The sequence below is a fragment of the Microcebus murinus genome, chromosome 26 (assembly GCF_040939455.1).
Source record: "Microcebus murinus isolate Inina chromosome 26, M.murinus_Inina_mat1.0, whole genome shotgun sequence".
In the NCBI taxonomy this organism is placed as follows: domain Eukaryota; kingdom Metazoa; phylum Chordata; class Mammalia; order Primates; family Cheirogaleidae; genus Microcebus; species Microcebus murinus.
The window spans coordinates 707297-720677 of NC_134129.1; the positions used below are offsets into that span (position 1 = coordinate 707297).

Sequence of the window (13381 nt, forward strand, 5' to 3'; positions counted from 1 at the left end):
CCCGTCAGGTCCCAGCCATCCTGTGCGTGCTGCAAGCTGAAGCTTTGAGGGGAAAATAACACACCCCCTGAACATAAGCCCTAGGGTGTCTTCTTGAGGAAAAATAAATATAAGACCCTGTCTTATTTTTGGTGAAACACGGTACCTATTGCCTTTCACTGTAAATTAATAGGTATTATTCTGGTAATACACCAGTCTCAGAGAGCTTGCTTAATGGGAGTCCATCCCAGATAAAGGTTAACTCTCTAGTGAGAGATTTACTTTCGGTATATCTCCAAGGCTAAGGTGCAAACTGTGGTGAGGAACCATTACTTAGAGAATGTCTGGTAGCCAGTGAGAAGGCTTACCCTGGAACCACTCTAGCCTCACTCAAAGCCTTCTCATTGAAATACAGCAAGCACTTTTATAGAAAGATTAAAAATTAAGATGTGACTGCAAACAAGGAGAATTCATTAAAATTTTATTTTGAATTATAATGTAATTATTACTTCAAAAAGAGCCACTTCTGAAAACATCCAATGGATGCTGACTTACCAGTAAAAAAGTCATCAATGTGTGATTTATAATTCAGAATACACAATAAATTATATTTACATGCAATGACTAGACTATCACACACACAAGGTAAAAAAATACAGTATTTTTATGTACATTTTTAAAGATTTACATTTTCATATACAGTTTATAAAATTAAAAATTCTCTGTACAAAACCTGATGTGTACAGAGTTTACATATCCCCATTCTATGGCTGTATCACCACACAGATTTGCTTAAAACTATAATACTGCAAATACTTGGTTGGGTTCTTTTCACTTCATATTCAATCTTGGCACCCATATACTAATACATTATTTTTGAAATGTGAATTACAGAAGAAATAAAATGCAATCATGCAGACATCTTTCAATATAAGAAAATAAGATAAAATGCACTTCTAGATCAACACTTACCAATTCCATAGTTACCTAGTTGTGTTCAACTTCCTGCACGGCTTTCATACAGACACATGCAAAACTAGCAGATTATGAATTTTTTAAATAACATTAAAATAATGCTATAGTCTGACAATACTTAGGCATTAGGAATGCAACTAACAGCCTTAGCCTGTCGATGATTTCTGCTTTAGCAGAAACTTCAATTAAGATGTTACATACCAAAATTCACAGAAATGTCAATATAATTGCTAAATTTATAGGAACTGCATCAGACAGACACTGATCATTTAAAAAAACAAAACGAAAAATGGTGTTTGCCATTTAAGAGTATATTCTCTGTTCTGAGAAAGGAAGGAGAGGGAAATCTGAGATAAACCATTGAAGGATTATCCATTGGCCCTGCTAATAAGGAAGCACTTGCACACTTCCAATCTGCTTAAATAAAGACACCTGAAGACTTTATAAAATGTTCAAGATAAGCTACACTATTTATCTTTAAAAATTTTTTATGAAAAGTAATAAACTGAAGGTATAAGCACCTTCCCTCCTACCCCAAGTACCTAAAGATCCACAAGAAAAATAAAGTGCCAATGTCTAAATTACTGTTAATTATTTAAGAGGCACTAACCCATTTGATGGCTTAGGATAAATATGAAAATAGGCCAGATCTGATCTGAATAATAAATAGAAGGCAGGTATCCCTGTCTATGTAATTCCTGCCTCGATGGGGGCTGAACCACAAAACTACCTACTCCCCCATTTATTGCTTTGAAACCTGTACACTGAAATTCTAACATAGAACAATCAGATTTCTAAGATGGAAAGCACAGTGTCTGTGCCACTTTGAAGTTGAAAAAGAAGGTACACTCTCGATCACGAGGAGGAGAGCTGCTGAGACTCTCCTCCCCACAGCTCATATCTTCACAAGAGTCTTCACTAAAAGGAAAAAAGACAAAAGAGGATACCATTACTTAAAATAGACTGAAATGTCTGACAAGCAAAATAAACCCACTATCTGAATATTTCTAATCTTAGGATTTTTTTATATTCAAAATTTAGGCTTTACAGAGACAACGTTTAGAACTTATAAGGACTTCCTAAAGTGAAGTCTACAGTAATTTCATCAGAAAATGCAGATTTTCTTAAGAAGTTTAAACAAATTATTATTTGCCAAACTATTATTCTTGTACCAATGAACAACTATCAGCAACTAATTGTAGAACTCTAAATATTTTAACTCCAATAAATGCAGACTACAGACAACATATCTTGTATCACATCATCTATTTGGATGTCTTTCTTACATCAATAATGGCATCATTGCCAAATGGCATCACTCCCAAATATCAAAGCAAGAAACTAACAAGCTACAAAAATGAAACTTCTGGTTCTTTATTTCTACAGCATAGAACAGTCAAATTTAGTAAAATTAAATAATTCACTTTACGAACAAAGATAATTGAACTCTGAGTAAGACAACGACGACATTGGACAAAACTGTAAGAACATCTATTCAAGTCTGCCCCATGAGTGCTGGTGGTTCCCTTCATTATCTAGTCCAGGGGTACCTCAACCTCTTCCCTACAGCACCATATTAGGAATTCATACTAACATTACAAAGCCCAAAATGCTGTTTCAGTCTTCGAGTTTTTTCTTTCTTTTTTCTTCACTAAACTCTTATTTCAAAGAGCAAGGGGAAAATAATAAATAAATAAAAATTTCAAAAAGAGCAAGGGAGGCCGGGCGCGGTGGCTCACGCTTGTAATCCTAGCACTCTGGGAGGCCGAGGCGGGCGGATTGCTCAAGGTCAGGAGTTCAAAACCAGCCTGAGCGAGACCCCGTCTCTACTATAAAAATAGAAAGAAATTAATTGGCCAACTAATATATATATATAAAAAATTAGCCGGGCATGGTGGCTCGTGCCTGTAGTCCCAGCAACTCGGGAGGCTGAGACAGCAGGATTGCTTGAGCCCAGGAGATTGAGGTTGCTGTGAGCTAGGCTGACGCCACGGCACTCACTCTAGCCTAGGCAAGAAAGCGAGACTCTGTCTCAAAAAAAAAAAAAAAAAAGAGCAAGGGAGATGAGCAGGAAGATGAAAAACAACCAGTTTTTAGAAAGTGTAGGAGGGAGGTCTTATAAATCATTACATATTTTAACAAAACTACTTCTGGTTAACATTCTTACCTGCAGAAATGATGTTTGAGTAAGGCTTTCTCTGATGCCTTATCTTATATTATTCCATAGTTCTGTTCTGAGTATAAAATCAGGAATATTTAGTCTGGGGAAGTTTAATTAGTCCAGGAACCTGCTTACCTCTCACTTTCATCAAAACACCCCCCCTCAGGGATGGTTGGCAGCTCAGGGACACTGTAGTAGCTGTTGTGCAGGTTCTGGGCTGTGCGCCTTGACACAATCCAAACCAGCTTCTTGAGATCTGGCTTGCAACACTCAGGAGAAGAGTATTCGGCGAGACATTCAGAAACTAACTCCCTCCAGTAAAAGAACTCGGTGTCATTAATCTGAAAAGAAATATTTTAATGAAGAAATTATAGCAGTGCCTCTCAAACCTTGCTGCACCTTGGAATCACCTGGCAATCTGTAAAGAAATATTGATGCCTGGCTCCCAATCCAGATATTCTGATTCAATTGATAAGGAGTGTGACCTGGGCAACAAGTTTATAAAGCTCCCAAGGTGATTTCAATGTGCAGCCAAAATTTGGGAACCATTGGTTTGGAGGAAGAGAACCAGGAAGTATAATTTACGTAGGATTCAATACACAGAAAAGCTCTCTCTGCCTATTCTAAGAAAACACACTGGCCTAAAAACTCTTCTAGGTCTGTTAATAAACCAACTATTGTAATGGTCTCAATACAAAGGAATTTAACATTTCTTTTGTTACAGAAACATGTTGTTACAGAAACCAACTTACTGTTTGGATTACTAATAATATATATTTACATTACAACACCAGATACAAACTAAAGGAGAAGTGAGCAATAGAAATTTCCCAAAAAGTTCCTCTACCACTGGAATGCCCCAGTTTATTTCAAGGAATCAATTTTCACTGAAGATGTTTCTAGATATTGCTATCAATAAAAAGTTCAGATGAAAACTAATACAATCATGGCAAAAACAAAAGCTATAAAGTTATCTATGTTACAAACAAAATGCTTCACACACATGTACCGTGTTTTCCCGAAAATAAGACAGGGTCTTATATTTATTTTTCCTCAAGACCCCTAGGGCTTATTTTCAGGGAGTGTGTTCTTTTTTTTAAGTATGGTACAACAATCTACATTTATTCAAACATGGTTAAGTCGTCATCTTTTGGAACATCATCACAACTCTCCAAACCCCAAATTCCATCCTGAATTTCTTGGGACTCTATTTCCTTTAGAACCACTGGCCCCAATCTCTCATGTCGAGCCATAAAGCTCTCATGGGGCAGATGAGAAGGGCTGCTCATCTTCTTTCCTGCTCCACTACGAAATGCATGGGTTGTGCAGATAAACTGGGTAGCCATGCCCATCACTAGGTAAATAGGGCTTGTATTGTGCAAATGCTTAGAAATCCTGCTAGGGCTTATTTTATGGGTAGGTCTTATTTTCGGGGAAACACAGTACTTTCACCACAAGATTTGTTTGTGTATCATCTTGGCCTCCATTTCCACCTAATACAGCTGCACCTTGACCCCCTTCTGACTTCTATCACTCCTTTCTCACTACTCTTCTGACACTACCTCCGAGGTACCCAGTGACCTTTAATTTTCACTATATTGAACCTCTCATCAAAATCCAATGCTCTCTTGACCACCTTCTTCTTAAAAACCTTTTTCCAATGACACTGCTCTTAATTGTGAGGTACCTTCCTTCACTCGGCTCCTAGTAAAGGCCAATGCTGAAAGCCCCAGAGCTTCAAATGACTCCCTAACTCAAAGGATTCCACAAATTTCTTATGGTTTCAACTATTGCTTATCATGAGAAATTCCAAATCTCAATCTCCAACTATGGTTTATCTTCTGAATTTTTATTCCAGACAGCCAAATACCTGATAGACACCTACCTTCCTGGGTTACAAGTACCTAAAATCATGCTTTCATCCCAAATTAATGTCTCCCAAATTTCTTGCCAATGATGCCAATGTTCTGTCCACCATTAGGTACAAATTTTGGTCATTCATGACTCCCTGCCTCATTTCCATGCTTGGCTTCCAAAACTACTGTTTGATAGCCTTACTCCTGCTTGTGACCATCACCCAGACATTCTATCTGTAAGTCTACTCTAAAATGACTTCTTGGGGCTGAGCATGGTGGCTCACGCTCAGGAGTTCAAGACCAGCCTTAGCAAGAGCAAGACCCCATCTCTACTAAAAATAGAAAAAATTAGCAAGTCAACTAAAAATGAAACGAAAAATTAGCCGGGCATGGTGGAGCATGCCTGTAGTCCCAGCTACTTGGGAGGCTGTGGTAGTAGGACTGCTTGAGCCCAGGAGTTTGAGGTTGCTGTGAGCTAGGCTAACACCACAGCACTCACTCTAGCCCGGGCAACAAAGCGAGACACTGTCAATCAATCAATCAATAGCCGGGCGTGGTGGCTCACGCCTGTAATCCTAGCACTTTGGGAGGCCAAGGCGGGCGGATTGCTCAAGGTCAGGAGTTCGAAACCAGCCTGAGCAAGACCCCATCTCTACCAAAAATAGAAATAAATTAATTGACCAATTAAAAATATATATACAAAAAAAAAAAAAAATTAGCCGGGCATGGTGGCGCATGCCTGTAGTCCCAGCTACTCGGGAGGCTGAGGCAGTAGGATCGCTGAGCCCCGGAGATTGAGGTTGCTGTGAGCCAGGCTGACGCCACGGCACTCACTCTAGCCTGGGCAACAAAGTGAGACTCTGTCTCAAAAAAAAAAAAAAAAAATCAATCAATAAATGACTTCTTGGGTACAATGAACACTGTTCTAGTGACAAGCACACCAAAAGCCCTGACTTATGCATAATACAAGGTATCCATGTAACAAAAACATCTCTACCCCCTTAATATTTTGAAATTTGAAAAATAAAATTTAAAAAAGAACTTATTACCAAAAATATAAAAAATTTTTAAAAATAAAATGACGTCCCAAACTTATCTAGTGCACCACTTTCTTGGCCACAAGCCTTTGTTGGCCAAAGCCTCTCTGTCAAAGATCCTTTTGCTCCAACCAGCCTCCCAGTATTGCTTCTGATTGGCCCTATGATCAGCCCTACTTCTTTGGTAATGAAACCCCAAAGTACTGCCTGTATTCATTAGAATCCGACACCGAGACATAATAAAACAAAAGACAAAACACAGCACCTCATGCTAATTCCTGTATTTCCACAAAACTATTAGCTTAAGACTTCAAACTTTTGTTAGTTTTACACCTCTTTATGACTGCAAAGACGTACGTACTGAGCTGGTTTGTCTAAGGGGTTTAAAAAGAGACACTGTGGTTTAACAACATCAACATTGCTTATGTAATTTGGTGATGCTACTAATGGGATAATAACTCAGCCCTACAGGAGCAATGAATGCCACCCTATCCCATTAAGCATATAATGAAGTCTACTGCCTATTATGAATTTTAGAACAATGCATGTGTGCAATGTACACAGCTGTATTACCACATGGGATAAACACATGCAGAAGGGACATCTACATGCAGAAAGAAGCAGGGCTAAGCGACCAAGTTCGCCTCCAAATTTACACAGTCTGGGTCAAAGCTGCATATTGAGAACTTAAACACACTCATTTTTTCTTGTATCTCAAGTGTTAAAGTCACCACAGAAAAAATAAAACATTAGGAAAGAAACTTGCTTTAAAGAATAAGGACTGAAGATATTTACCTTGGACTGTTTTTTAACTAGCAAGAGAATTTCCAATAATTCAACGGATTTCAAAGTTTCTACTTCCAAATTGAGAAGGCACAAAGCTAATACAGATGGCTACAAGAAAAAAAAAAGTTTTTTTAAAAATTCAAAATAGAAACTGTAAGACATATGTAAACAAGAAATTAACTTACTTTTGCTTTTGAAAAGACAAGTCGGCAGTTGCAAGCTTTCAGCTGAGCTTCTAGTTTATCAAGGTTCAGTATTTCTTTCCTACACAATGCAAAGAAAGAATATAGATTAAACTTCCAAAGATTTTAATGATTTTTTTTTTGAGACAGAGTCTCGCTTTGTTGCCCAGGCTAGAGTGAGTGCCGTGGGGTCAATCCAGCTCACAGCAACCTCAAACTCCTGGACTCAAGCGATCCTACTGCCTCAGCCTCCTGAATAGCTGGGACTACAGGCATGTGCCACCATGCCCGGCTAATTTTTTCTATATATATTAGTTGGCCAATTAATTTCTTTCTATTTATAGTAGAGACGGGGTATGGCTCTTGCTCAGGCTGGTTTCGAACTCCTGACCTCGAGCAATCCACCCGCCTCACCCTCCGAGTGCTAGGATTACAGGTGTGAGCCATCACACCCGGCCTGAATGATTTATTTTAATTCCTTGTAGACACAGGGTCTTACTATGTTGCCCAGGCTGGTCTCAAACTCCTGGCCTCAAGTGATCCCCCCTCTTGGCCTCCCAAAGTGCTGGGACTATAGGCATGAGCCACCCTGCCTGGCCTTAAATGATTTTAAGGACTTGCCACTAAAAGTCCAAGTTGAACATTTGAAGGGAGTAAAATTATAAATTTCACTTTCATTCTAATTCTTTACTGTTAGCTATGGCAATGCTCAAAGTACAAAACATTTATTTTTAATCCCACTGACCTTTCTGAAGTATGACAAAGTACAATAGTATGGTATAAGTGCAAAAAGTTTAAGGCAGTAGTAGCTTCCAATTCATAGTGCAATTTTTCTGAAATTATTTTTTCCATCCGTTTTATGTCAGACGCAGTACATTTACACTGACTAATCCGGATTACATCATGAGTGGATGGAATATTGCATTCTTCTTCAACTATTCTAGCGGCCAGCAAAAAACAACAGACACCAATGCAAGACAAATGTTTAGGTTTCACCTAAAAAACAAAGAACAAAAGGCTTCTTTTAACAATTGTCACTTTGATTTAGCACAGACACTTAAAAGACTATTATAATGATGTTCCCATTGTTAAGATAAAACACAATCAAGCTGTTTCCCTTGTATGTAATTGCCCTTCACTGACAATTACATTCATATTCACATGTGAATGTGAATATGAATTTTGGATTTTCTTAACCTCCCTTTAAAATAAGAGGCTTTTTGAACTTTTATATGACTTAATTTAAATTTAAATGCAAGTTCAAAAGCTATATTTCTAGCATTGAGTTATTCTTTACATTTCAGACTTATGAAATTCATAATAATACAATCACCCCCAAAATAAATTAAGCCTTTCAACACCAAAAAAATATACTACTTCTCTGGATATAAAAATAATATTTTCTACTTATCTGTTTACATAAAAATCTTTAAGAGTCATTCCATACTTCAATGTAATTTTTCCCAAGAGAAATATCACATCAGTAATGCAAAGAGGGACATACGTAAAAGCTGCCACAGACAGATGGCTGCCCTTTTCTTTTCGGTGCCCTGAAAACTGACCCAGCAGCTGACAGTGATCCTATTGGCAGAATAATCACCACATTTTTCTAACAGTTGTTGGTGCCTGTTAATAAGACTGTGGCTCCCTTCTTTGAAAAGACTTACAGTGTTATGCTTCATTTGTAATGTTTCAGTATTAGAAACATCTAGGCTCCAACAGAAAGAAACATGATGGGAGATGAAAATATGAAAGAAAACCTTATTTTGAGGACTGTATACATAGAGTGAATACCTAAAACAACAGGAGTCTCCATTTTGTTATATCTTCAAAGAGACAGTACTTAAGACTTAAAATACACCAATACGCTTAATCCTGTAGTCTCTTAGTCTAGTACTAAGAGATTACAAATAATCAATTCTGATTGTTATAAATATGTGGGCATTATTACACTCACTCAATATTTATTGATCCCCTTGTGTACTAAGCACTGGGCATGAAAAATGAAGATGTACTAATGAAAAAATGATTGAATACCTTCATAAGAGCCAAGAATCTGTCCAAAATATTGACAGCCAAGACAAAAGTTTCAGTGCAAGATCCAAAAAAGTTAGTTAAACTCCTTAAATCTTCTACTTTGGCATTTCTCAATCTTGGACATAAACTGTTGTCATTCTGCAATGAAAACCAAGAGCCAACGTTTACAATTTTCTTAGAACTAGACGAATACATATTCTAGAATAATACATATTCAAATAAGATCATTTTATTTTTTGCCTTAATCTTCAGGAATATAGGTGAGAAGAGTGGTAATCACTTAAGATACACACTTTTATCACATGGAAATCTTTGCTTTTAAAAAATTCACATAAAAGCACTTCAGCAATTCAATATAAGGTGAACCTTTGCCACATTCCAAAGGGTTATAGCAAATACAATTCAATTTCTTTAGAATGAAGATAGAGCCTTCCTTGTTTGCTTTTGTTTTTCTAAAAATCATTTAAAATCCTATTACAAATAAATATTCCACAAGCAGAGGAATTTCCACAAAGGAACTGCTCGATTCACAAGGAGTCTCCCACCCAGAAGCTGCAGGCTGGGGATGCTACATTGGAAGAATAAGTATCACTACTCTCATTCTTGCTGGGAAACAAAAGCATGACCCTGTAATAACATTTATCTTGATACTCCAGTGACACCAATTCTGGTCTTAAACTTCGCAGTCTTTGGTCATGATTCCATTGGGGTTAAAAAAAAAAAGTTCTCTCCTCCAAGCCCCATCAGCTGCTTGAGCAAATTATTTTTTTCCGCCATCTCACCTCCGGGGTAGCCTCGATCAAGCTCAACCCTTTCTCTCGAGGTTGGAATCTCTGTTCTTGCTCCAGGTAGAGGGTCAGCAATCCCAGGAGCTGGACCCCTTCACGCTCTGCCAAGCGCTCTGCCCCCAGATCCTTCATCTGCAGCAAAGACAACGCACAGAATGCAACCCGAGGGTGCCGGGGAAGGAGAAGGAGGGCAGAAAAAAAAAGCCTGGAGCCAACACGTCCAGGCAGGGGCGGCCCAGCGCGTCTCCGCACACCTCGGCGAGGAGCGGGTAAGAGGACCGGTCACGTCCGCCAGAGCCCCAGGGCAGTCCTCCTCACGGTCCAGGAGGTGTGGCAGGGGGAGGGGCCGTGGCCACACCAGCCAGCCGGTTCACAAACAGGAAACTGCCCGCGGGCGTCGGTGTCCCACCGTCCGCCACCCCTGAAGTCGCCCGAGGAGGGACGCGCGCCCTGGGGACTGCCCGGCTGCAGAGTTACTGGGGTGCGGAGCTGCACCACGCGGGAGGGGAGGGCTCGCGACCGAACAAAGAACCCGAGGGAGGAGACTCCGGCCCCGCCCCGCCGCGGGCCCAGTTCTTCCAGGAGCCCCTGTCGCTCCAGTGCAGGCCTCGAGCCGTCCCCGGCGCCTGCTCCGGGAGGTCCAGGGCGGCCGACACCACAGTGCGACAGAGCGGCGGGGTCGGGGGACGGAACCCGGGCGACACTCGTCCCCCGCGCACGCCCCGGCTCCGCGACTCTGCGGCGCCCCGGAGCTGTCGGTGCAAAATGCACGGCCCTGGCGGCGACCCCGAGAGAGAACGAGGCAGGAGGACACCGAGACACCGAGGCGGAGAATGGCCCTCAGCCGCGTCGCCCCGTCCTCCCTCCAGCGTCCCTCGGCCGCCGACTCCCTCAGGGCCGGGGCTGAGGGCCGAGCTCCGAGAGCGAGGGGCGGCTCCTCCCGCAGTCCCGACCACGAACAAAGCAGCCCGGGGCGAGCCCGGCGAGGCCCTCACCGTGCCGGAGACGCGCCGCCACCGGCCCGCGGGGCCTGGGCGCGGCGGGGGCTTCCGAGGTCGGGGACCCGCCGCCTCAGCGCGGCCCGCGGACTCGCATCCGACCCTTCTTCCTCCTCCCCGCCGCCACCGCCACTGCGGCCTCACAGCCCCGGCGCCATCCCGCCCCCCGTGCCAGCCGTCCACAGGGGCGCGCGCTGACCCCCGAGGCCTGCCCCTCACAGCCCGGCCGCCGCCTCAGCGCCCAGCGGAGGCCGGAGCGCAACCCCCGTTTTTGTTTTGCGTTTTCGACGCCCCTAAGGGGGCGGGGCACGTGACTCTCCGCGGAGGGATCTCTCGCGGCCTCTGCGGCCTTCGAAAAAGAGTCCCGCCCGGCCCCCGCCGCTGTTTCCAGTCCCTCTGGTGGCTGTATCGGCTTGGCCGAGCTTGTCCTCCCGCCAGGTTCCAGGACGCAGGGTGCAACCTAGGCGTCGGACTGATTCAGCGATTGACCCGGAGCGGGAGGGCTTGCGGGGGGTGGGGGGCGGTGAGAGGGTTGAGGGGCGGAAGGAGACCGTTTCTGGTTGCATTGCAACTTTTAAAGGTTCCCGATTTGTTTTGTTTTCGCTGTTTTAAAAAGTCCGCCCAAAGCAGCCGGCCCTCTGATTGGATACGGGGTGGGGTGAGCCGAGTGCGGAGGACGTGATTCACTCTCGAATCTGCATTGGCTAACTGATTTAGACTTCGAGCTCTCTGATTGGCTTTCACCGTGTCGGCGCCTCCTGTCTTCCTTGGGGCCTTAGCAACTCTGGCATCTGCGTTGCGCATGCGTTGGTTGGCGGCTTTGCAGGCGTCCGGGTCAGTGTCCCTGGGTCTGTCCCGTGCGTCACGGCCGCTGCCTGCCTGGGGCGGGGGGACGCTGCCCAGCTCGCTTCACTCCTAAGAGCGCGAACAGCTGTGACCTCCCTCTGTGGTAACCCCGTCCGCCACTGGAGAGTCTTCTACGGTCCTTCCTTTTTTTGTCCTGCAGGTCCATTTTGAAATATAACCAATGAAATTATTCTGACATTTTTGGGGTGCATTCCGAAAATAGTCATAAATGCTACGTGTTTTGGTTATTTGTTTTAAAATGTTCCAATCCAAGAGGGAAAAAAATGGAGATTAGATGAAACAAGATGAACAAAAAGTTGAGAGTCTCAAGTTGAGGCTGGGTGGTGGGGATACCAGGGTTCCTCATACTATTCTTTCTACTTTTGTGAGCCTTGGGGTGTTTCCATAATTGAAAATTCAAAGGAGGGACTTTCTAATAAAAAAACTTTGCACGTTGATGAGGGTGCATAAACATCTTAGTAATTATAATAGCATGCCTCCAGAGGTTGTAGTTTGTGCTGTTGTTTTAATGAAGACTCCCAGGGCTTCTCGGTGCATGGTCATTATCATTTATTGTCCATTATAATTAGCGTTGTCATTATTGGTGACACCTCTCTCTAGGTGGGGCAAAAAGCAAACAGACCAGGTGCCTTAGGCCAAGAAACTTTCACAGGGAATATCACTGAGGGGTGTAGTTGACTCGCCTGGAACTGTTGGGCCATAGAAATGTACAGCCCGTTTGGGAGAGAGACGACTGCCCAAAAAGACTCAGAGTCTAGAGGCTTGATGCAAGAGAGCAAGAGGATTTATTTCTAGCGCAGCGCAGGGGCTAGCAGCATTACCGAGATGAGGAAGCTGCCGCCCGAAGCTTTCAAGCTTAGGGCTTTTATGGTGCGAGACCACACGCAGGTGGCCGGGAAGTTTAGGGTGGGGAAATTTTAGTAGCTCTATCTTGCACAACCAGTTGCACGACCACTACCCAATTTTGAGAACTTGCAACTGACACTTATGGAAAAAAAGAAAGAAAAAGGGAGGGGTAGGGGTCTTAATTACCTAAGAGCAAGCATAGTTACAGAAGCGAAAAGCTGGTTAGGCTAGTTTGGGCCTTTAGGCTAGTTTGGGCCTTTAGGCTAGTTTGGGCCTTTCAGAACAAACATGGTTTGTTTACTTTCTGGCTCCTAAATTAGTAAATAGCACATTGAAGAGTTCAGCCCCTGGGAACAGATTTCTCTTTTCTGCTCTTTTGTGTGTTTTCTATGAAATTTTTTTACTTGTGAAATATGGGGAGGCAAATATCATAGCTTTAACGGCAGCTCTCTCTGCTTTCCAGAGCAGCTAAGAAATTTTAGAAAAAAGTCCCTTTGCCTATTAGCTAGGACTAAACACAGACATCAGTCTGGAGCCCAGAGATCTAATCCTCTTATTTCAGAGAGGTGTGGTTTTGTTGAGGGTTTTGGAAAATAAAATTAGCACATTGTTTTTAAATGATTTACAGGTCATATAATTTTATGCAATACAGTTGGATCTTTCAAACATTATTTAAACAATTACTTTTATTCAATATAATCATCTTGCTGGAAATTGCAGCTAACTTGGAGAATAGAGCTAAGAGTAAAATTGCACACAGATGACAGCTCATTGTATAGAGAGTGTAAAGAGGCTCCATGGACAGGCTATGGAGATACAGAAAGCAGCTGACCAAAACATCCAGCAGCAGAGAAAAAGGGGAGTCTGTG

General features: G+C 42.5%; 1 protein-coding gene across 2 annotated transcripts; it reads right to left on the reverse strand.

Moving 5' to 3' along the window:
* Nucleotides 1–443: 443 nt before the first annotated feature.
* CCNG2 (cyclin G2) lies at nt 444–11071 on the reverse strand. 2 transcript variants are annotated; one of them, XM_012743930.3, is made up of 8 exons: nt 10797–11069; nt 9796–9933; nt 9014–9151; nt 7722–7972; nt 6980–7058; nt 6804–6902; nt 3251–3456; nt 444–1872 (listed from the first exon to the last, which is right to left on the reverse strand). In XM_012743930.3, the coding sequence occupies exons 2-8, from the start codon at nt 9931–9933 to the stop codon at nt 1749–1751; spliced, it is 1035 nt and encodes a 344-aa protein (XP_012599384.1). In that variant the 5' UTR covers nt 10797–11069; the 3' UTR covers nt 444–1748. The 2 variants fall into 2 exon arrangements, with proteins under 2 accessions (XP_012599384.1, XP_012599388.1); XM_012743934.3 differs by lacking the exon at nt 6804–6902 and having other exon boundaries at nt 10797–11071.
* Nucleotides 11072–13381: the final 2310 nt, after the last annotated feature.

Bases quoted from the DNA above. Each gene is read 5' to 3' on its own strand.
- CCNG2 (XM_012743930.3), bottom strand. From the start codon at position 9,933: ATGAAGGATCTGGGGGCAGAGCGCTTGGCAGAGCGTGAAGGGGTCCAG. The intron at 9,152-9,795 runs GTGAGATGGCGG...TTTTCATTGCAG, and splicing joins TGATCGAGGCTACCCCGGAG to AATGACAACAGTTTATGTCC. The intron at 3,457-6,803 runs GTAAATATCTTC...ATTTCTTTTCAG, and splicing joins TAGTTAAAAAACAGTCCAAG to ATTAATGACACCGAGTTCTT.